The 24,945-nt window shown below is 45.4% G+C and overlaps 1 protein-coding gene across 9 annotated transcripts in view; it reads right to left on the reverse strand.

The window, feature by feature from the left end:
• The window catches only part of CHD2 (chromodomain helicase DNA binding protein 2), a 108,649-nt gene that overhangs the window by 40,619 nt on the left and 43,085 nt on the right, over positions 1-24,945 (reverse strand). For 8 of the 9 annotated variants that reach the window (XM_075897005.1, XM_075897006.1, XM_075897007.1 and 5 more), the window contains 12 exons: positions 15,213-15,274; positions 14,593-14,712; positions 12,970-13,119; positions 12,030-12,163; positions 9,957-10,182; positions 8,391-8,491; positions 7,661-7,705; positions 7,371-7,546; positions 5,822-5,946; positions 4,740-4,956; positions 4,058-4,147; positions 2,536-2,726 (listed from right to left, as the gene is read on the reverse strand). In XM_075897005.1, the coding sequence (XP_075753120.1) occupies positions 2,536-2,726; positions 4,058-4,147; positions 4,740-4,956; positions 5,822-5,946; positions 7,371-7,546; positions 7,661-7,705; positions 8,391-8,491; positions 9,957-10,182; positions 12,030-12,163; positions 12,970-13,119; positions 14,593-14,712; positions 15,213-15,274 (1,637 nt within the window). Of the gene's footprint in view, positions 1-2,535; positions 2,727-4,057; positions 4,148-4,739; positions 4,957-5,821; positions 5,947-7,370; positions 7,547-7,660; positions 7,706-8,390; positions 8,492-9,956; positions 10,183-12,029; positions 12,164-12,969; positions 13,120-14,592; positions 14,713-15,212; positions 15,275-24,447; positions 24,571-24,945 lie in introns of all 9 variants that reach the window. The other variant, XM_075897009.1, reaches the window with a different exon arrangement.

Below are 24,945 nucleotides of genomic sequence, written 5' to 3' on the forward strand. Positions count from 1 at the left end.
GCCTTGAAGAGCTCTGCATAGCTCAAAAGATATTGGTCAAATAAACGATAATTATCTCACTCCCCTTGAGTGTCTAAGCAGGGGTGGGGAACCTCGCCCCAGAGGCCACCTAGGTCCAACCCCCCCAAGGCTCAGGGCCCCACCCCCAGCATTGGGAAGCCTACGCCCCACACTGCCCCACCATAGGGCTGAAGCACACAAAATCTACTAGGCTGGGCCTCCCAGGCTCTGGTGTGGGAGCGAATATGGGGAGTGTCTTTCTCCTTCTCAGTCTACAGCCACGTCAGTGAGTGTTTTGATTTGTCTGTGGGTCAATGGCCCCCAACCCATAAAAAGTTCCCCACCCCTTGTCTAAGTCATCTGCTGTCAACACCTTGTATGTCCTTAATACTTTACACCCCAGAGATTCCAAACCGTACACCCCAAATGAGATGTAAACACTTTGGGGTATAATGAGTCAGCAGTTTAAGGGCCTGATCCAAAACCATCTGAATTAAATGGTAATCTAAACTGCGCACAGCAACACCATGAAATAATTATCCAATTGAAATTATTTAGCTATCACACGCTTCAGAGGCATAGATGAGTTCGTCTGTACAGGATACACTTAAAAAACAACAAAAACAGCACTTTAAAGACTAACAAAACATGTAGATCGTATCATGAGTTTTTGTGGGCACACCCACTTGTTCAGATGACCGGAGTGTTGGATGTACAGAACCAAAAATAAATAGGGAAAGGGAGGGGGGGTTGGCAGAGGAAAAAAATGGGATGGGAAGGGAGGGGGGAGAGAGAGAGGCAGTGGGTATATAAATATCAAAAGGAAAGCCGAGCAGTATGTACCAGGCAAAACTGATAGTCTATAAGCACCTAAAGACTGGATAGTTAAAAGAAGCAGATAAGAACCATTAGTTAGCAATTAGAGAGGAAGAGTACTAACACCAGATTCTACAGAGACAAAAAACCATTGGCACCATTCGCTATCACAGTAATTCAGAGCATGGTCCTTACTCCAGCAGGTTACAATCTCTGTAGCAGGCACACTACATAGTCAAAGGATCTCCAGTCCTCAAATCAGTGAAAGCCAATGAGATTTAGGATTCGAAGATCCCAAGTCACTTTTGAAAATTGAACAACAGCATTTTAAAATGTTTTTACACCTTGTCAATTGTGGCTCTGTATTGATCCTTCTCACCTAAAATCACAGACTATCCAAAGGCCCCTTATTTTGTCCTTGGTCAATGCTCTCGTGGCAGCAGTTTTTGCATATTCCGTAGACCCTTCCAACTAGATTTTGTTTCACAGTTTTAAAATTTGCCTTTTTTCCTCCCTCTCATTCATTGGCCTCCTCTTTTCAATGCGAGCCTTGGAAATAATTTGAATGGTTGCTTAAAAAGGTGTTTGGCTCTTTGGATGTGCCACTCCCAGGGACAGAAATGGAGGAAGTATATTACCTTACCCAGCCCGCCTGCTGCCAACACAGTTTAGCTCTTGGCACCATTCATTTACCTTTTAGTACTTGCTACTTTCCTGTTTCATTGTGTTTCTCCCTTTGTAGTAAGATGAGGGTCTGAAACAAAAGCCCATGCGGCACAGGCCTGGTTGGAGGCCTGAGGCCTCACTTACAATGGGCAAAACTTGGCTAATATAAAGCAAAATTAAGCTGTGAGCAAGAGGCAGGCCCCTGCTCACAGAACTTGGCATGATCAGGGCTGCGAGTGTAAAACACTCATTGGAAATTGGTCCAGATATAGAACAGTAATTGGTACTAGGTACCTACTGTAGAACAGTAATTGGCATTGGTCATGTTAAAAGCGCATTCCAAAAGGATGGTACCACCATCTCATTAAAAAAGACCTTGGTACCCACGTTGCCCACAGATACCAACCCAGATTCAGGACAGAGTCTAAATTGACAGCATGATGAATAGAGATGTTCTAATGAAGCCACGAGGTGCAGGGTGATGGGTGGTACCTAAGTTGCGTGAGAGGATGGGTAACCTGACATGTCAGGAGTGATGTGTAACTTGTTTGTATCTGTATATGAAGTGGTGTCATGGTGGGGGGGGACATTGTCCAGCCGAGACGTGGCAGTGGGATTGCCCACTGATCGAGCTAGTCCATTGCTACGAGTACATATGCGTAGTGGTTCGGTAGGGTCTAATGACCACTATTACTGTACTTTTTTTAACAATCAACCTGGCCAGGCACCTTTGATCCTTATCTGCTTTGTGGGCTCTCTCAGGGTCTGCTGGGTTGACTAATTGCACAAGTCAACAGGGCACACTTCATTGAGCATACATGCATGCTGCCTTTTGGTTGACAGAGCAGGAGACCTGTCAGGACACCACGACAGTAAATCCTGACCTCCTACATCCCTCAGTGACTCTAACCAACTCAGTTTCACTCACTTCTTCCTGTACTTTCCCAAACTGAGCCATTTCGTACACCGTGTCTAGTTAAGAGAGGCACACTTGACAAGACACACGCCCTGGTATCTTTTGAGGTACACAGAGTACACAGTAAGGAGGCTTACTTCTCTGGCATGATAAAGTGCAGCAGTGACCAGAGCTCTTTGAGAGAATTCTGAAGTGGGGTCCCAGTGATCAGTAGTCTGTGGTTGGACTTGAAATCAGTCAGCGTTTTATACAGCAAAGAGTCATCATTCTTCAACCTATGGGCTTCGTCCACACCCAAAAAGGCCCAATTAATGCTGCCCAGAACAGTCTGGAGTAAAAAACAAAACCAAAGGAGACACCAGATCAGACCGGCTCTGCAAGTATTTTACATCAATTTCTCTGTGGGACTAAAGGCAGCTGTGTAGTGTTGCAATAACCACATTCCATTCTGCTCTATTTAGATTCTTATACCACCCCCATCACTGTGGTTCCTGAGCACCTTTTGTTTTCAGTGAGCTTGACCAAGACGTGTTTCCTTTGGTGACATGCCTGCGGGATATACCTCATCAATTCTTGTTCCTCTCACAGGTGAGCACAAATGTTTCAAAGTTAACATGTTACCAAATGCCCGCAAAGTATTAAGGGATTTTCAGCAAACAGATGGATTTTAAATCAACCATTCTTCTTTTTAAATTCCAAAAGCACAGCCCTTCCCCCTATCCCACATTTCTTTAATCCCTTCTGCCCCTCTCCCCGCCAAATGACTGCAGAGTCCCTGCTGTGCTCACAAGCTCCAGCATGCACAGTGCAGGAGCAGCATTAACACTACAGTAGCTAATCTGTCTATGGGGCTAAAGCAATAAGACCTCATAGTCAGCCATTCAGTATCTGTTCCTCCAATTTTCTGCTCTCACACAGGATTCAGTGACTCACAGAAAGGGCTGCCTGGCACACTCCAGGCAACTTTCTCTTTTTGAAACTGTAAAATCCAGCTCTCTCCTGGGAGGGTGCACTATTCTTGATCAGTGTTCCTTGTAAGCTGTGTGCTCGTGCAGCCGCTCAGGAGAGATTCAGAGGCCACCCAGCTGATTAACAGAGCATCCACGGGTACACTTTGTTTCTACTGGTGGTGCACATTCACACATGCCTCAGTGCACATAAAAAACTTATTCTGCACATGGAAGGAAAAAATCTGCACAAGGATGAAAGAAATTAGAAGGAACATTGTTCCTGACCCTTTCGTCATAATTCCAACACTCTACCTCTCTTCCACACATCAAACAGCTGTGGGCTGCAAGGGAATGCAGAGTTTTGTTCATCTGACTGGGTATGTTAATAGCCCAAATTAAGACGTGCAGCTAGCCTAGCTGCCACAGTGAGAGGTGCCTTATAAATATGTGTAATCATGAACAACACTACTACTGTGCTATATTTATAGCAAACTCTTTTCTTCTGTAAGCCCACCAAATAATGGTGGGTTGCATTTATGTGTTCTCAATCACAAGAGGAGTGGCGGGTGAGCGGCGGGTGGGTGAAACAGGTTTGGATCATCATCAGATGGTCTACACACCGTGCAAGACACACTGGTTTGGAGGGAGGCATCCCCATTCACGCAGAACCAAGGTCATTTACGTGAAATACCCCTTGCCCACTACGCACCTTGTCTTTGAGGAGGATCTCATATGTTGTAATAAGTGCATTGAACTTCAGCCTTTTCGTCTGAGAATGGATCCACTCATATTCACGGATCTGGGAGGGGAGATAACAGTTCAGATGCAAACTTCAACCTACACTGTTAAAGGAGCATTTCTCCATTATTATTATCATCAAGAACATGGCCCCAGACAGTCTCCCCTGAAGAGTCCATAATTTACAGAGGGGCGAGACAAAGAATGAGTGAGAGGAAAGATTATCATCCTCATTTCACAGGATCACGTCATTTACCCCATCTCACAGAGGCAGTCTGTGGCACAGCCAGTCATTTAAACTAGACTGTCTTAGCCATTTAATCTTCCCATCATCTGAATTCTCTTGATATTCACTGTCTCATTATTAGTTGTAATAATGACTTCATAATAGTCATAATAATGACCTGAGGCTTCCTCTATTGCCCAGTGAAGTCCTACCTGTCTGTGCCTTCATTACTAAACAAAATACTCACTGTACACATATTTAAGTGACAGGGAAGGCTGAGGCCTCTAATCTACTAAACTTGGCTAAATCGCACAGTTATACTAGCTGTAATGTCACAACCCAGAGTTTGCTTCTCTATACATTATGTACAATCTATGGACAGAGATGTTCTCCCCTCTGCCATCCACCCTGCCTTCTGTTTACACACCGTGTTTCTGCTCATCATGTCCCCGATGTAAACGACCACATTAATCTCTGGTGCCCAGATTTCAAACTCTCTCTGCCACGAAGTCAGAGTAGACAAGGGCACCACTATCAGAAAGGGGCCGTACAGCTGATGTTGATAGAAGAGATAGGAGAGGAATGATATTGTCTGGATAGTCTTCCCCAAGCCCATTTCATCAGCCAAGATCACGCTGTTGTTCCTATAAGGTGGAGAAAAAAAAAAAAGAGATGCAATAAATACCATGCTGTATCAATTTACTAAGTGCCAACATGTAATGATAGAGAATGAAAGATATGCCTTGTGAAAGGTCACTGAAATACTACAGCAAATTGCTTCTGAGTGACAGGGTCAACGTTTGGACTGTATTTGCCCCCAAATTGGCAAGGAAATGCAAAGCCAAAAGAAAAGTGCCAGTGGCCAGATTTAGAAGAGTGTTTTTCAAACTGTGGGGCTCTCCTACAGGAGACGGTTCAGGCAAGCTGAGCGAAAGAGACATTTATCCTTTGACTATCAGGACAACAGGGTTTGCCAGATTGGAACAGGCCACTGGACCAAACACCGTATTCTATCTCCACAGCACTGAGCCAGAGAAATGTAACTGCCCGTGCACACAATACACCAGCCCACACAGGGCTTTTCTTTTCACTGTCTCTTAAGCTCGTATTTTATGATGGTCCCCATTTGCCAATCCTGAAGTGCCAAAGGAACAGCAATGCAGTTTAATGAATAAATATGCTGCTTCAAGTGCATATGTTCACACTGAATCACAGAAAGCAATGGGGTTCCCTCCCTCCCACGTTTCCAGAGAGAGAATTTTTCATCCCCTTTCAGCAGGAAGCTGGGATATTTTTGCTGGATGCATGCAACAACATTTGAGATCCTGAGCTTTAAAAGTGCAGAAAGTAGGACAGGTAAAAATACAAAACATCAAAACAGGGCCAGATCCTCCTGTGGTGTAACAGGGAAACATTAGGAATAAAGATGGCTCAATAGCTCTAAACACAAGTTAATGCTACCGCCCTGAACAAAACCAGAGTGTTACCCATCACAAGAGGATGACATACTTGCACCATGAGTGAGCAAGCCAGTTAAGCCCCTCCAGCTGGTAATCACGGAGTTCCAGGTTCTCACCACCAATGTAAGAAGGTTGTTTCTTCAAAGCCACAAACCTGGGTCTCTGCTTCAATACCTAAAAAGGCAGAATCCTTAAAACTCACTGAAGAATAGACCTTTAAACTCAGTGAATAAAAACCGCTGTGACAAACGGATACACACACACACCCACACACACCCACACCCACCCCCCCAAGCCGGCCATGCTGGACAGAAGCCTGCTCAGGACACACAGCAATTAAAGGGACCGCGACTGCATTTTGGTCATGACCTCAGAGCCTTTTTTTGCTCTGCTCAACAAGTTTCCCCTGCCCCCCCCCCCTTTTTTTTTTGCTCGGCAGCCCTAGTACCGGCACATTTTCTGTTTACAAAAAAGCACTGTGTACACGTACGTACACACACACACACACACACACACACACACACACACACACACACATAGTGCTTGTAACTGCAATTTAGCCACACATTCAGCAGCAAGATCCAAATATCAGTGACAAGAGTTTGCTAACATTTCTTGCATATCCACCCAGACACAGAGTATTAGAACTGTAGGACAGCCCCCAAAATGAAACAAGCCGTGGCATGCAACATGCTGACCAGAAGTGTCAAAGCAACCTTCTCTGCCTCTTTCCTTTGCTTCCTTCTCTTGCTATCACCCCACCCTCTTAATTGTAACTGATATGGTGCAAAACCCCCCGCCGCCATTCCTATTCCTTCCTGGTGTGTTGCCTTTTTTTCTCAGTAATAAAAACCCTGCATTTCTAACTCTCTATTATATGTGGCTCACAAAGCATTTTGCAAGTATTAAGCCTCATTTTCCACCTGTGGGGTAAATGAGTATTATTGTGTCAAATTTACAGATGGGATAAGATGCGAAGGGATTCATCTATCTATGGCTTTAGACCAAATAATTGTACAAAAACAGTGAACATTCAAAAACATGTGCAGACAACAGCACTAAGCAGAAGTCTGTTTTTCCCACTAAGGAAGAGTATTTATATGCTTCATTTCCTCTTGGATCAAGAGGAACTGCAGAAGAGAGGATACATTTATTGTTATTGTTATCTGTTATTTCCCTTGAATTCCTGCGTTAGCTCATGCCAGTTCTTGGCTCTGCTTTCTATGCCAGCATGACATTAGCATGCTGAAAGGACAGCGTGTATAGCTGCTAAGCAGGAGGGAAAAAGTGATTTTTATTGCTCAGCAGTTAGCCCCTCCAGATGACTAAGAATTAAAGAGTGCTCCAAAGGGATTTCCTAGCCACTGTTTTTCAAGGAACAGATGATGAATATTTCTGGGCCTTAAGAACTGGGAGGAAAATTGGAAAGGATGCAGACAACCCCTAGAAAATAAACTGATGTGGATGAGGGAGTTCTAAAGTGATCACCACCCTTGTAAAAAATCCTGCACCGTGTATCATATAAATACAGTAAGAACTTTGGCATTCAAAAAACTCAGAGCAGACCCAATGACAAGAAAGAAGGGAAGCGCACAAACCTTGCAGTCCCGCGTGGGAATGGTTTTGGAGTTGTTGCGATTGTTGAAGCTGTCAATGCAATGTTGAAACTTCTTGCTAATCAGAGCTTCGTCTTCCCAGCTGCAGTCTGCATACGGCAGTCCCATCCACTTGCACAGATATTCGGGCTCATTAGAGGACAATTTCCGACTGTGAGCTGCAACACATCAGACAGAAATGCAATTATGGCAGAGACCAATACCTCCACAAGACAGGTCAAATTAATAGCATTGTTTAGAGGAGCCAGAAATGGAGCTAAAGGACACTTTACCTGGGAAGTCAGAATGTCCCATTGAAGACTTGTTGGTCTTCACAGCTGTTTTACAGAAGCAAATAAACAAGGGTTTTAGTGTCTTAATTATCAGTATGGGGAGCATAAAATATATTCTACAGTTCCCACCAGTTAGGAGGGTTTTAAAAAACTTCTCTGCAGTGCATGGGAAGATTGACAGAAAACACCACTCAACTCTTGAGGCCTCATTGCCAAAGGCACGGAATACCCACAACTCCTGTTGAAATCAGCATGATGTTATTGAGGTGCTCTGAAAGCTACTCTACTACATTTAGTCACTGCTCAGAGAAAACCTAAAGCCTGAGCTGACATGCAAGCTTCACTCTTGCACAATGTCATCCAGAGTGATCCTCACAACATTCTACTTTGCTCTCCTACAGCATTTTGCATCCAAAGATTTCACAGAACTTTACAAACAGCAATACATTAAAAAGCATGGCGTCCCTGGGAAATGTGGCCAATACCACTTTACAAGGGAAGAACTGTGGCAAAGAGAGATCAAGTAATTTGCTCAAGTTGTTTGTAGATGTATTACTACAATCCAGAACTCCTATACTTTAACTGGTAGATTTCTACATATTACAGACGGTGTTGCATTTGTTTCTTCCCCAGGAATGCATGAAAACACCACACACTCGTTTTTGTGATCTAAGTAAAACTTGAATTTCTGGGTCTTACTATTCCCTTATTAGAAAAGCGTCCCACTCACCAATCACTCTTTCCACTATCTGATACTGTTTGTTCAACTCAGAAGCAAGCTCCTGTTGGCAATTGAAGTATTCCACATCTTCAGGAGATACCTTGCCTAGCCTGGAGAGAAAAGAAATGAGGGTAAGAGGCAGAGCACACTGAGAATAATTCTACTCCTGCTCACTTTGTAAACCAGCTATTAAAATCCTGCCTGCCTATATAATTTCACGAGATAGGGTAACTCAATCCAAGCTGACAATTGCTTATCATAAACTACTCTTCACACTTCTAAAGGATCAGGTTATGCTCAGGGTTTAAATCTGCTGAGTTAAACTAGTATAAAAACTTGGTGGAGTCAAGCCCTTAGGGTATGTCTAGACCATAACCCTCTGTCACCAGAGGGATGTAAATTAGATATACCGAAATTGCTAATGAAGCGGGGATTTAAAAATCCTGCGCTTCATTAGAATAAAAATGGCTGCCGCTTTTCGCTGCCACAGCACTTTGCCAGCAAAAAGCGGCAGTCTAGACAGAGATCGGTCGACAAGGAAAGCCTTTTCCAAGAGATCCTGTAAACCCCGTTGCACGAGGCATAAGGGATCAGTCGGAAAAGGCTTTCCTTGTCATCCAATCCCTGTCTAGACTGCCGCTTTTTGCCGGCAAAGTGCTGCGGCGGCCATTTTTATTCTAATGAAGTGCGGGATATTTAAATTCCCACTTCATTAGCAATTTCGGTATGTCTAATTTACATCCCTCTGGCGACAGAAGGATGTAGTCTAGACATACCCTTAATTATTACTCAATAGGGGCAGCCAAGAAGCAACGTCTGAGCCAAGATTGACCAACATGGCCTGTGGCTGCTCCTAATCAAAACAAAGGTGTTGCCTGTTGTCCCAGACTGTACTGCTCATCTTGATCGGAATACAGTTACACATGTACATGCACTCCCACCTTCTGGGACCTGCAGCCTCTGCATACAGCATCCATGTGTGACTAGCTCTCTGGCACTTGGCCAGTTTTTCAGATTTGGGGGATTTCTTGAGTACTGCCTCCAATCTGACTTAAATCATGGCCACAACCACAATAACAGTGAAACAGTTCTCAAGCCCGACTAGTAGCTGGATATGCTTTGTAGAAGGAAACGCAGGTCAGGCAAGGGAGGAGCAAATAAGGATGTTAAATTGCGGTTAACTGACTAGTCGAGTAGTCAATGGAAATTCCACCAACATTGACATTTTCTCATTCCTCCTTTGAAATGTACAAGATCCCGTGCCGGGGCTCTTGTACATTTCAAAGGAGGAATGCAGAAATCCGTGCACAGCCCAGGGCCAGTGATTAGTCCTTAACATTGACTGGTCCTTAACAACCTTAGGAGCAAATGAGAAATTCTAAGGCTTTTTAATTTCCCAGCATATCGAGTGGCACTATCCTTTACTGAAGATGACAGCAATGATCCAGCATGGCCCACGAGCTGCAGACAAGTTGTATGAACAGCCATCACTTGGGCTAAGCTTAGATGGCCCCTGCTATTAAAGAACTTCCCAAGCAAGGCTCCACACCCACTTTTATCTTAGGCAAAACGTACCATTGTTTGATTTCATCCTCTTTTTTCTTGAAGTTCTCTAGTTTTTTCAGGCCTTTCACCTTTTGCTGCTGCAGAGACTCTTCGCTCTCCCATGTGCTGTGAATATAAGACCAGCTCTTCCACTTGATCAAGTATTGAACCTCTCCCTCATCCTTTTCAGGGTCGAAGTCAGCGCTGGGATTGCCGTTGGCTTCAGTCTCATACACAGTGGTAGACGCACCAGTGGCTGGGGGAAAAAAGTTGCAAAGTAAACTAGATTGCAATTGCTGCTTTTGTTAGCCAGGCACTGAAACAAACTGAACAGTATTGAATCAGGAAGTTGTTTTACTAGCTAGCGCATCTTTTATGGCAGCACAAAGAACATCCTACAGAGTCTCTGATCCTACTACAACCACACAAAAGCATCTTTCTGCACAAAATACCTCTTAGAATGGTTTTTAAAGCACACTAGGGGACTGTGCTCCCTGCTCGTTGCGCTCACCAACCCTCTTCTCACGGGGGTTAGGCAACCACCACTCTCTCCCCAGCCACCGGGGGAGGGCTGGGCTGAGGCCACGCCAGCCCGGGTCCTTTCTCCCTTCCCTGCCCCAGCCCAGATCTCTTCCCCTTTCCCTGCCACACCAGCTTAGACCCCCAATTTCTCCTCCAGCTCTGGGAGCCAGGGTCCCTTCTCCCTCCCATCCTCCTTTTGTTCCCCCCAACTCTAACCCTCCCCATCACGGCTGAGCATGCATCAGGCCTGACTAACCCTGGAGGCCAGTGGTACCTGCTCACCCTGCATGGGGCACGGCGAGGTGAAGGTAGTGCTTTGTGCATGCAGTGCCCTGGGGTCCTGCAGCCTGCTGAGGTGGGGAAAGCAGCAGCGCAAGAGGCCGCCGTCCCAACCTCTCCCCCATGAGGTCTCTCCTGCACTGCTCACTGCCCCAGCCCTGCCCACAGAGCCTAGGGCTACCCGTCCGCTGGGAGCAGAAGGCAAGGAGCGGACAGGTCAGTACGGCGGCTTCAGCAGCTGCTGGGGAGCGGGTGAGTCTCCACAGGGACGGCCAGACGGGCACCGCACTCCGGCTCCCCAAATGACCAGCGGCGGGGGAATGCCCCAGAGCCCACTGCTGGTACATAAGCCTGGCTGCAAGCCTCGCTCCTAATGCCTGTCCCCAGGCTACTGTCCCAAGCACTGCAACCTCCCTCCCGCCCCTGGGTTGTCACAGCTGTAGTGTGGGGTCTGCCATCTACTGTGCCATGTTTCTTGGCGTTGAAAGCCCTGTGGGGTGGGGGTGGAGGAAAGGGAGCAGGGGGCTGGTTTAAAAGAGCAATCCCAAGTGGTGAGGGGAAGCAGCAAGGTCGGGCTCGAGCTGGGAGAGGAGGTGGGGACAGAGAGGGAGGAGGCAGGCAGGACACAGAGTGACATGATGATGTCACTCTGTCGTCCTACAGGAAAGTTATTTTTTTTAATATATAGAGAGATGAGAAGGCTGCCAAACAGAAGCACTCAAGGAAGGCAAAGCTTGAAGAGGCTATGAGGGAGAGTCCCACTCTTTTAGCTGACAAAGTTGAGGTGGTTTTTTAATCAAATGTTACATTAAGCAGTAATAAGTCACCCGGACCAGATGGTATTCACCCAAGAGTTCTGGAGGAACTGAAATGTGAAATTGCAGAACTGTGTTATTTAACCAATGGCTTAACATCAGCCTCTGTACCAGATGATGCAGGATAGCTAAAGTAACACCAATTTATTAACAAATAAAAAAAGCTCTGAAGCAATCTTGGCAATTAGAGCCCAGTAGTCCTAACTTCAATATCATGCAAATAGATAAAAACTACACTAGAAAACAGTATTATCAGACACCCAAATAAACACATTGTTTGGGAAGAGTCAACCCAGTTTTTGTAGAGGGATCACGCCTCACCAATCTATTAGAATTATTTTTTTTGGGGGGGGGAGGGTCAATACTATGGAAGAGAAAATGTAAAAATCCTTCTCCACTGGGGAAAACCCAAACACTTGAGCTGCATTATGCAGAGTGTTGATGGGGCTAGACCCAAAATCCTAGTCTGGCTCTCAAAGCTACACACCTCCTTTCTTTCCAACCCTGCCATCCAGGACTTTCTCAATGGTCTCGCTGTTGTCCTGCTGTTCATCAACCCCTTCCCCGGTCATCTCGATCAGGTCATCAGAATCAGTCTCAAAATCATCATCTTCTTTGTAACTGCAAAAGACCACATATCAAGAGGGTAAAAAGCTTGTCTTTCCTTAAGTCTAAAGCCATACATACGCAGCATGGCATGGCACAGGCAAGACCCTCTAGCAACTATGTTAGGTTTGCCTGTGTAATACATTGCTCGAGTTTCTCAGATCTGCCATTCGGATTCCTTAAAAGCTTACTCTCTGCTTCTTAACAGGGACAGTTACACAGTTCATCTAGTTCAGCTTCCTGCCTCTGACAGCAGCAGCTGCTTTGGGAGGCAAAAACCCCCCAGCAGTAAGCAGTTATGGAATAAACTTCCTATAAGGAAAATTTCTTTCTATCTTCACTTGTGAGAAGCTAGTTTATTCCCTGAAATCTGAGAATGGTAGCACGTTGACGGCTTCCATAGGTGCCCACCAGATGCTGGGAACCCATCTCAGCTTTTACAAGCTTTTAGCTACTAACAAGTATCTGCTCCTGGCAATTTTGCATCCATTTCTAATACTTTACACTGCTATAGCATCTTTAATATGATCTCAAAGCACTGTGGAAGTATCAACTAAACTTCCCAACACCCTTTGAAGTAAGCAAGTACTGTATGCTTTACATAGGAATTCAATGAGCTACAGAGAGGTTAAATGACCAAAAACCTGACCCTGTAAAAAAACTCCACACAAAAGGCATTGAGGCTCCAAGCAGCACATGGATTTGCCCATATGGTTCTCCTTGCCTGGCTACAGATCACGCAGCAAGTCGGATATTAACCAGACATCCTGACTTCTAAGCTGCATCACTGATTACTATGTAACTTTAAAATCCTGCAGTACCTGACATTTTTGGCTGCTCTGCGCCGGGTTTGCCTTTTGGGAGTCTCATCATCTTCATCATCATCTTCATCTTCAGATGAGTCTTGTTTCTTTCTCCTCTTACCTCGCTGGGGCTTGTGGGGCTTTTTAACACTGGCTTTGACCACTGCTCTAAAATGAGTATTAATAAAAAGATATAATACTGTGGGCTGTATACAAGGAACACATTTCAGCAATACTTCCCAGTCCACAAGGAAGCGTATATCCAAAACATCATGGCTGTGTCTACACTGGGCCACTTATTCCAGAAAATCAGCCACTTTTCCGGAATAAGCTGCGAGCTGTCTACACTGGCCCCTTGAATTTCCGGAAAAGCACTGACGATCTACTGTAAGAAATCAGCTGCTTTTCCGGAAAAACTATGCTGCTCCCGCTTGGGCAAAAGTCCTTTTTCCGGAAAACTGTTCTGGAAAAGGGCCAGTATAGACAGCAAAGTAGTCTTTTCCGGAAAAAAAGCCCCGATTGCGAAAATGACGATCGGAGGTTTTTTCTGGAAAGTGCGTCTACATTGGCCACGGATGCTTTTCCGGAAAAAGGGCTTTTCCGGAAAAGCATCCTGCCAATGTAGACGCTCTTTTTCCGGAAATACTTATAACGGAAAACTGTTCTGTTTTAAGCATTTCCGGAAAATCATGCCAGCGTAGACGTAGCCCATATGCCTGGAACCTAAATCTCCTCTCACATACACCAGTGTAAGCCAGGAACAACTCCACGAAGATCCATAGTTACACCAGTGTGAAATTGGTGTACGTGAATCAGGCCACAGAATAAGCAAGGATAATATTAATGTGGGAAAGCATGTAGGTACCTTTAAGAGCACTGGAAATCTTTATATATATATATATATATATATATATATAAATAAAAGAGAGAGAGAGAGAGAGAGAGAGAGAACGAACACATGTGCGTTCAAGAACTCTTCCTAAATGGTAAGAGCTAGGACCACCACATGCAATACATAGTTTCCTCCTATTGTAACAAAGCAAGATAAGGGTTTGGTTGTGCCAGGAAAACGGGATGTGACTGGAATGGGATTGATTCTCATAAAACCATACAGAAAAGAGACAGAGTTACCAGGCAGGCAAAAGGAGCTTGCTGGGGGTATCCCCCTACCTCCATCTAGGACTGCCCCAGCCCAAAACATCCCATCCCCAGCTGCCCTTTAGGAAAGCCTGAAGCTTCTCCCCCGCCCGATTCCTATGGGAACATTGCTGGCTGATCCCTTTCATCAGGGAGCAAAGGGAAAATGCAGTTTGCTGTATTCCTTATTCTGCCTGGGAAGCACGGGGGGCAGACAAACCTGGACCAGCCACCGGACATGCACCCCCTCCCCCGGTTGTGCCTACTGGAGCTGCAGTGGCCAGGGACAGCGGCTTCTCACCTGTACCAAGCTGCTGTGGTGAGAGAGGGCTGGGCTAGTCCTCTCTCCCTGGGGCACCCTGAATACTGAACCCCTCATCCCCAGCCCCAGCCCAGAGCAATGATTTAAGTGAAGAAAAACAAAAATTGAGTTAAGAACCCGAGCAATGCCAGGTAAATCTTCTAGTACAATATAAGAGGTAAGTAGATTCAATCCCTCCTCACCTTCTCAAGACTGGTCTCCTGGCTTTAACTTTCTTCTGTTCTGGTTCACTGTCAGCACTGGTGCCTTGTTCCTCTCCACCATCCTCTTCTTCCCCAGAAGTCTGCCTTTTCCATTTACCTCTAGGGACAAAAAACAGAAGTCAGGCAGGATAGTGGAACTTCATCACTGGCTGACTAAACAGAGCGTCAATCACCCCGTTTAATGCATGAGTTACAAGGGACAGAAAATTCAACCCTAGCACTGTTGTATAAATCACTTACTCAGCACTGGGAATGAGAGAAAGCACCTGAGATTCATTAAGCGAGTGCACGAAAGAGTCAAAAGAGCTGAAACCAACTAGAAGCAAAAAGCAAAGATGACCAGTTCCACAACAAAGCTAAGTGCAAAAGAGTAAACTGTTCTATAAATGGCAGGGACTCCCTTCATGTTCCAATTCCCTAGCCCTTTCAGCAAGTTGTTTCAGTTTTAATAATCTGAAGAGTCATTAATGAAAACAGATCACACTATTTTTCTGTATTTTTATCTTTACAGTGTTGCTCAAACACAGCAGAATGCCACCTGCCTGCTAAAACTGAGAATAAAACCAAAACAGTTCAAAACCCTCTCCATAGAGACTTACGGTTTTCTCATTTGCTTCTGGCCTCTTCGTTTTGGGCTCTCATTTTCAGATTCACTACTTGCCTTTAATTAAAAGAAAAGATTATGTTGTAGACCTCACTCCACATTCTTTCTTTTAGGAAGCAACAACTGAAACACGGCCTAAGCATCAAAGCAGCCCAAAGACTATTACCAGCTGTAATGTTAGAATTAAAACATGATATTGTTGTGCAACTGCACCATTTAATAACCGTGGCCAGCCATCCAATACCATTAACTTTGGATTCTGTCGACAGTGGTCATAAAGTCAGTGCAATGGCTTTCTTTGGATGAGGGATTATAAATGCAACTCAGAAATGGGTGAAAAACCCTACTATAAATATGCATCTTGCAACTCTGGCGCCTTGGGAAATTAACCGGCTACAATTCACCTGCGACTTATGATCAATTTCTAGTGACAACCAATACCTGTTCACTTAATGGTGGCAGCTGCAACGATCGCATTACATCCGCTCTCCAAAGCACACACTGGCTTTTAAACTTACTTCAGGGTGCACTTCAAATTCAAGTTTGATCTATGAAGTCATGCATTGCTTGGGTCCTGGCAATAGTGTGCACCATGGAAGAAAGATGATAGGCTTTGATGTTTCTGGTAAGAGTTCCCAGAATTTAAGGTTGAATGTCATTCCTAGCATGTGAGACTGGGTTAGGGTGTGGGGGAGATACCCTGTGTTCTTTGGTCAATCAAAGTCAGATCTTGCTCTCTTTCAAGGCATAATGTAAAGTTCATCTGTTTTCTCAGGCATTTGACTGAAGACATGGTAGTAGAGAAAGTGTTTATAGTATCAGCTCTCGTGGTTTTGTCATGCACCTCATGATATCTGATGTTTTTCTTGAAGGCCTAGTTCTTCAAGCCAGGCAATTACATGGGCATCTCAATCTATGTTAAAATTCTCCTATTTTCAATTTAAAAAAATGTTTCTAGCCCTGGTGCTTGTAGAGAAAAACTTGGGAGATGTGACCAGTCATGTCCTAAAGCTGCAGAAAACCAGACAGCAAAGAGAAAGAACCTTTTAAAAAAACCCTTGTGCAACTTTAAGTCAATCTCATGGGCTTTTGAGGCCTGATTCACCATTTTAGTACACTTGGGGTTGGTACAATTGTGTTAAGTTCCATTCACTGGGTAGGCCATTGATCATTGCAACTGGAGTTTTTTGTTATTTAAAATTACGAATGAAAGAGCTACGTGTCTGATGGGCACATTTTAGGAATATAAAAAGTACAATTCAGTTAAAACCATGAAGTTGTTGTTTCTCCAGTTCTCAAACAGAACCACAGAATCTTGTAGAGATGATAAAGGGCAGAAATCTTCTTTAAATAGGTTGTTCTCTTTGCTAGAATCATGTCTGTGCCTTATTGTTCTCTCCCCTCAACAAGACAGTGATTGGATGATTAAGAAAAAGGTGTGTTCGTGCCTTTTAATCCACATGCTCCAGTACCCTGAAATCAAGTTGCCTCTTCTGATTAGCTCAAGATGTATTCTAGGACTACTGCTATAATATTTTTATTTACCAAGGTATCATTAACTCATCAGATGCAATGTAAAAAATCACAACCGAAGTCTCACACAAACCCTATTTTAATTTAACAAGGTCCAGTCACATAAGCAGGTTATCAGGTATGGGACACCCTCACATGAACGAACCACCTGTTTTAGTGTACTTGACACTCGTATATAAAACAATGAGAAACTTCTCAGAACGTATTAGAATTAGAAAGAGTTGCAGAGATTATTTGTTTGATGCATCTTGCCCATGTTTATTCTTCCTCTGGAAACTGCTTTTTGCTGCAATACATACACATATAACATACCCCACCATCACTTTGGTTTTGTCATTCGGAAAGGGCACGTCTGCACTTCAAGCTTGGACTGAAATTCCCTGCTCCAGGAGACAGACCCACAACTAGCTTCCATCAAGCTAGCATGCTATAAATACACTGAAGCCACAGTAGCACAGGCAAGAAGAAGGGTTAGACTTCCCAAGAACAAGCCTACCATCTGAGAGATAGGGCTAGCCACACCCACCATTGCTGCAACACTACCTTTAAGCGTGCTAATTTTCTGAGCTAGTGCATGTATGTATCCTCCAGCTGGGAATTACATCCCAGCTCAAAATGCTGACACACCCAAAGATAGTGTTTATAGTTTTATATGATGGCACTCCGATTTGTACCACCCACTCAACCATATCATGCCATATCAGCATCACAAGTGCCCAATGATTAAGCCTTCCAGTGCAGTAATTTTTTAAAGCCTCTCAGGACAGAACACCTAGCAAAGATTTTTTTCTATATTCTACTTAGAAACACTGATTTGGAGTCCATTATTTGGCTTGAGGAAGGCAATGATCAATCCAGTGGGGGTTGATTTATTGAGTCTAGCATAGACATGATGAATCAACTGCCAAGCACTCTCCTGTCAACTCCGCTATTTCACCAGTATGAGAAGCATAGGTGGAGTTGACGGAAGAGCGTCTGCCATCAACTCGTCACTGTGCAGACACCACAGTAAATAGATCTAAGTTCTATTCTTTTACTTCAATCTTTTTCCATCATCCCTCTCATTGGTCTCTTTTCTTATTTGCACTATCTCCAACTGTTTGAATCTACACACACACACACACACACACACACACACACACACACACACACACACACACACACACACTGGTGACAGTTTTATCTGTGACAACATACACACAAAATCTGGTGACAGTTTTATCTGTGACAACACAGAGCCTTGTGCATTATGGTTTGGAGTGAATTTATATTTCTGAACTAAGGACGTTAAATTACGTTTAATCAGCTAATCGAGTAGTCAATGGAATGTCCACTGACTACTCAAATAATCAATAAGGGGGGAAACTGCAGAACCACAGCAGGGTTAGTTTTCAGGCTGAGAGCTAACCCCACTGAGGCTCTGCCACCCAGCTATTACTACATTTAAAAGGCAGAGCCTCAGCGGAGGACCAGGCACGAGCCAAGACTCAGCTATCCTGGCTCGCATCTGCTCTGCGTGTGGCCTCCTTTGCTCCTCTGAAAAGACGGTGCTGAGGGTAACCGGCTTTTAAGTTGGCTCCCCCCAGCACTGGTTCCTGCTCCACCTCTTGGTGCCTCTGATGGCAGCAAAGACGGGGGGAGGGGCAACTAGTTGAGTACCGACTCGACTACTCAAGTAGTCACTTACATCCCTATTCTGAACCCATGAACAGTGCATTCTAACTTGGAAAAAAAAAAAAGAAAAAACCTAACCTGGTAAACCAGGCTGATAAACACTGTATCACTGAGGCAGCATTTAAACAGAATCCACCATTGCTTTCGGATAGGGATATCAATAAAAGATGGTTACTCACCTTCTCGTAACCGTTGTTCTTTGGAAGATGTGTTGTTCATATCCATTCCAGTTTGGCACGCAAGCTGTTAGACATTTTCCCTAGCAGCTACCCATCCGCTCAGCTGTGGAGCCTCTTGGAGTGGTACCGGTATGGTGCTCTATATATGGTCCTGCCAACCTGACCCTCCTTCAGTTCCTTCTTTCTGGCTACTCTAATAGAGGGGAAGGTGGGTGGGTGTGAAATAGGTATGAACTACACATCTTGAAGAACAGCTATAAGAAAGTCTTCTTCAAGGGCTTGTTCATATCAACTACAGGTAGGTAACTCCCAAGCCTTACCTAGGAGGTGAGGTTTGAGTCAAGGAATTGCTGACCATAGCACTGCACTGTAGCATCCTCTCTGGCTTGATGGCACCGTGCCATATAAATGTGTGTACAGAAGACTGTGTTGGTGTTCTGCTCGTCTTCTGAAGAGTCATCTAAGCCAGAAACGCAGCCGACAAGGCCTGGGCCCTTGCAGTGTGCGCCATGATGCTAGGTGGAAGGGCTTTGGATAGACTGTAGCATTGTGCAGATACAAGAGGATATTCGCTGCAAAGAGACCAGGATCCCCTTCATTCCTTCCGCTCCCACAACAAACAGCTGAGTTGACTTTCTGAAAGACTGTGCAGTCAGCGTAGAAAGCAAATGCTCTTCTGACATCCAGAGAGTGCAGCCTCTGCTCATATGAGTTGTTGTGAGGCTTTGGATAAAACACAGGCAAAAAGATGTCCTGACTGGTATGGAAGTGAGACACCGCCTTTGGCAGGAAGGCCAGATACAGTCTAAATTGAACTTTGTCTTTATGGAAAATGGTGTACGGTGGCTCCAAAGTCAGAGCCCACAGGTCCGATATTGCTCTAGCTGAGGTGATAGCCACTAGAAAGGCCACTTTCCACGAAAAGTACAGGAGAGTAAACAGATCACTACAGGCTCAAAGGGAGGCCCTGTGAAGCGTGAACGGACCAGGTGAAAGTCCAACATCAAGGTCAGCTATCTTAGCAGAGGGTGTAGCCCCTCCAGCTCTTTCAGGAAGCGCCTGACAATGGGACTGGCAAACACCAAACAACTGGACTCACCCCACTGAAAAGCTGAAATGGCTGTCAGACGGACCTTGAGTGACGATGTTGTGAGACCTTGCCGGGGCCTGGTGACCTTGCCTTTCCTTTTTGTTCACTTGCCTCAACCACCAGCAAGCACAGATGAGAGTGAGTGAACAAGTCTGTGGGTCTGAGGTATTTTTGCTCCATCCCCTTGGCCATATGTGTTTGCCAGATGGCCTTAGCATTGGCTTGGATGGTCTTAATTATTGGCAATGACATCCTGGAGGGACTTCTGGTGCCAAAACATCAACCATAATGACCTCTGTTCCATGACCCTCTCTACCTGAAAGTTCATGCTTTTAGCCACCCAACAGAGGTGGTCCTGGAGTGCACCTCTACACAGAAGTGCCTGCCCCTCGCCTCATCATGGGGATGAGGATGAGGTCGCTGGTGGGACCAAGTTCCTCCTGTGGGCTGGGGGCATCTTGGGCTGCAGGAGCAGCAACAGGCATCAGGGCAGGTGCTGTTGGCCCTGGTTCACATGCGAACTGAAGATGGGGGGTGGCTGTCACCTCACAGACATGGGGCTCCGCTTTCTCTGATGGGCGACTCTTAAGCACGGCACCGTAAGCTTGATGGGTAACCCAGGGGGCCCAGAAATGCCACCAAGGTGGCCACTGGGGCGCTGCAGCATCTTGCTCAGCTCTTGTCAACCTAGCTCCAGACCTGTCAAGAGGCCCCAGGGACCCCTGGACTGTGAGGAGGGCGATCTAGAGTGAGACGGCCAAGGTGGAATGGAGCACATAAGGCACTAGCAAACAGCCCTGTAAAGACGCAGAGCGTCAGCTGGCCAGTGATTGATACCACAATCAGAATCTGTGCGAAGGCGAAGAGTAATGCCCTCGAGCCACCCACAGTCTTGCGTTAGACTGATACCAGGAGATGGAGTGGTGCCAAGCACAGGAGAAGGGTCGCAAGTACAGATGGCGGGCATAGAGAGAGCAGTCCCCGGAGCATCACAGAGAACAAGGCCATGAATATGAAGGCCATGAGCTCAGGGATCAGAATCTGAACCTCGAGCGAGACCAGGATCTGCTGTTCAAGGAGCCCCTTGAGCGTACGTGGTTCCAAGGATCAGGACTGTGGGGCCAGTACCACACGTCAGCCCAGAGCTATGAGTCAGTCCAGTGGTACTCACGGAGCAATGCCAGGACGCTGGCTAACAGGTCAGGATGCTGATGGTCCCAACACTGCTGGCTTGCCTGTGGATGGTGCCTGGCTATATGGAAGCAGTAGTTTCTCCTGTACAGTGGGAGACTTCTGCAACATCAGTTCAATGAGGCCCCTGGTAGCCCCAAAAGTATCAGGGGAAGAGGGCACTGCCACGTCCTCCAGCAGCAGTATCAGGGAGTGCAGAAAGATGGGGGCTTGCTGGAGGGTCCTAAGCCCACATGTCAGCAGACAGTCTCCCGACAGAGGCTCAGGAAGGCCTTTCTGGTCCGGGGCTTCAAACTCTTGCAGATCATGCACTTTTCAGACTGGTGAGCCTCCCCCAGACACCTAACACAGCGTAGGGGTGGCCCATGAGCATAGATTCTGAGCAGGAACTGCAGGGCTTGAATCCCTGAGACTTGGGCGAGAGGAAACGTGGGGGGAAAGGGGTAAGACCCCCTCACAACCACTTCTACAAAAGCTACCACTACCTAAAGGAATCAACTGACTAACTACAGCAACAGAAACCACGTCTAGGGACGAGAAGTGCACTCGCTAAACAAGACAGCCGCTGTTCCAACAACTGTCACTGAGGGTGAGCAAGAACTGACAGAGGGTTGTGTTGGCGGGGTCATATCTAGAGCATCATTCTGGTGCTGCTCCAAGGGGCTACACAGCCAACTTGACAGGTCACTGCAAGATAAAACTTCTAACAGCCATGCACACAGCACGCACACACCTAACTGGAATTGATATGAATAAACACTTGAAGAAGGAAGTGTAACAGCATAACTATGTAACCAACTAACATTTTTATTGGTTATACCGTCAAATATTACCCAGGGAACTAACAGTGCAGGGGATGCTGAGGCATCCCCACATTTTACAATGGAGTTCTGTTGCTGACCCCACCCCTGAAGATCCCCATTGCTGTCCCTAAGTCCGGGATTTCACTGTCACTGTATCAGCATTCCAGCTTACCCAGCCACCTGTCTGCCGGTCATATGCCTGCAGTCGCGGTTGCTAGTGCAGTAGAAGAACACCACATCTGGGGCGCTGCTGCTGCCTGGCATCCCAACGCATTTAGGGTCTCAGTATGGGGCTGGCAGCAGGGACAGACCCTAGTGTACTAGGATACGGGGCAGCAGCTGAAATGCCAGATGCACAGGGATGCCAGGAGGTAGCAGAATCCCAGGCATGGGGCCAGTAGCCTGGAGGGATTCTGGGCAGGCAGCTAAGGCCTCAGGCAATGGGGTGCGGGGGGGAGGCATCCAGGACCCTGGTTAAAATGTAACCATTAATGTTAGCCAGTTAAACTCTTACATCTCTACTTTCAGGCCTATCACAGCAGGAAGATGGGCTGGATGACCTACTCCTACTTCTCTTTTCTCTATTATTCTGCCAGGAACAAGGCTTGGGTAAAACATGTATAGGCTAGATATAGGATAGATTCATGCCCTTTGTTAGCTGCTTTTCTGCCTTACTCAACCATTTAAAACATGCTTCAATTTCTCCCCCCAGGTTTTATCTTCCTCACCATATTTTTTTTTTGTGCTTTATGAACAAAACAGGCTCAATTCATTCTTTCAGATTCTAGTCCTGGGGAGTTTGGGTTAGAAAAGGCCCTCACTGACTTTCCATCTCACAGACTTGTAAATTCCTCTCTCTCTCTTTGCTAACATTTAAATCTCTATGTTATAAAACTTTAATGTCTTTTGAGACTTAACGTTTGTATAAATACTATCCAAAAAATAGTCATATTGTATTCTCACTTTCCTATGCTGAGGATTACAGATCAGTAGCTCTAAAGAGTTGGTCCTGTGGACCATCTGTGGACAATGGAGCCCTTCCTGACAGCCCACAGAATAAAATACTTATAACCATGCAGCTGGGCATGGCCCATGACAGTGTCTTTGGCTTACCTCCCAGAATCATAAAGCCAGGTAACTACTGCAGATCATATTTTAGATGGCAACCTTTCAAGACAAGGATTTGTTCATCTTGAGTCTTTACAGGCCCAAATACATTATAAGAATTTAACAACCAACGAACAGCGATAATGCTCTATACAGCTGAATGTCATTCAGACTTCCTACATCTCCCACGTTCGGAAATCATCTAGTTTTGCTGCAACTGTCCTTTTATGCTGCTCTCAAAATGCTGAAGAATCTAGGGTGATGAAAAGGTTAATTTTTTTCCTGCTTGCTAAAATATTCCACTGGCTGTTAATAGAAGTATTTAAATCTTAAACGCTAAAATAAGTCCAAGAATTTTTTAAAATAATTAAAGAATGTATGTAGCCTGGTAGTGAAAGACGCCTCTGCATGACAGGGGCACTGACACTGCTCAGCTTTGCAAGCCTCTACCCATTCCAACCATCAGATACTTTCTTACCACAAAAGAGTTATGCCTGTTAGTCCCTATTGATTTACTAAATGCCTTAGAATATTCTCAAAGGGCACCCGCCGTGAAATTCTCACTTCCCGCTAGGATGACTTGTTGTTCTGTTAAGTACAAAATGCAATACATCGATGAGTGTGGTTCTTGCCGTGCACAGTCAAGCAGTTTCAAAAGTCTCTAGTTCCTCGATGTTTTAGTAAAAGTTTTCTGCAAAGCTATTTAACAAACATACAAAATTTGTCTTTCACTTCCCGATCTTCTATCCTGGGTCAGCATTACCCATCTCCGATGGCTGCTTGGTGACTTATGGTCTCAGTCCAGTTCCCAGAGGACAGATGTTCACAGCACAAAAACAACCCTGCCCAAACTGACAGTCTCAGCAGACACACCTACAACTGAATAGTCCCTAGAGACTGAACTGTCCTCTCAACCAGAAAAGGATCCCAGAAGAGACCCAGTGGGGCAAGCACATGGGGAAGCTTCTAGCACTGCTGCCTGGGCTGTTCTTGTTCTGCGGTGAAAGAATTTGAGCCTGCAGTGCTGCCTGATCAATGCTTTGCATAGAGTCACACCAACACTTTAGGAAAGAATGCAAATAAAAAGCTCCTTTACATTGTGCTGGAAGCCCCAAATAGCAAGTGGGCAGCGCACATTATTGAAGATGGGCTTGACCCTGCAAAGTAAAAAGCACATACAAGGTGCAGTCCCTAGAGCTCCCAATGACTTCAGTGGGAGAGTAGGATGCTCAGCACCATGTGGTAAATAAACTATCTTCCCCACCCCCCTTAATTTTTATGTCTCCAAAAATCAAGACTTTCCGTCTCCTCCTCATTGTGAAGCCCCGATGCTGTGCTAGTGACCATGTCACACCCTCATCAGACTCTGCTGCAGATGGGAGTCGCTCTACAGGAACCAGATGGCCCTGCTTTGAGGGGAAAATATGGATTTGCATTTGATCAGAATTCTTTCAGGGGATTTTTGTGAAAGGGAGGCTGAAGGCTTTTGGTTTTTTTTGTTTTTTACAATATTGTGTGGTATAGCAAAGTTTTTACATCTTGGATTTCTCTTTTTGAATGGTACCTTAAAGAGTAAGGAGTCAAGGTATTGGAAAAGGAAACAACATTTGCAAAACCACGTAATATTGTAAAACAAAAAAGGACGGGACTTACCTGAGCCCCCTACAGGGCACTCGGGTCTGCAGTGGAGATCTGTGATGGGTGTGACATCACCAGCATAGTGCATGCTGGGGGCATCGCACAGAGAGGCAGCCAGCGAGTCTGGATTTTGCGGAACTTGAAAAGGAAAACAAAAGCTAAGTCAATTATGTGCTAAACGTCCTTCTTACCTGCTGCTGCTATTCTGGGCATTCAGCACATGGGTCTGGAATTTTCTGAGGTTAGCTGCATGGTGCAGATTACATGATCCAGTGCATAAGGAACCAAACTAGGAGTCAGAAGACCTGGGTTGTATTCTCTGACTCACTGTATGACTGTGGAAGTTACGTAGGCAACATTTTCAAACCTTGGTACCTAAGTGTTACATGTCTAAACTCATAAGCACCTTCCCCAAAAGTAGCCTGATTTTCAGAAGTTTCCAAGGCTACAGGTGCCTTGCCCCTCTGAAAAATCAGGCTGCTGACTCTAGGCCCCCTAACTTTGAACATTTCA

This window comes from Pelodiscus sinensis, chromosome 14 (genome assembly GCF_049634645.1).
Source record: "Pelodiscus sinensis isolate JC-2024 chromosome 14, ASM4963464v1, whole genome shotgun sequence".
NCBI classification, from domain to species: Eukaryota; Metazoa; Chordata; order Testudines; family Trionychidae; genus Pelodiscus; species Pelodiscus sinensis.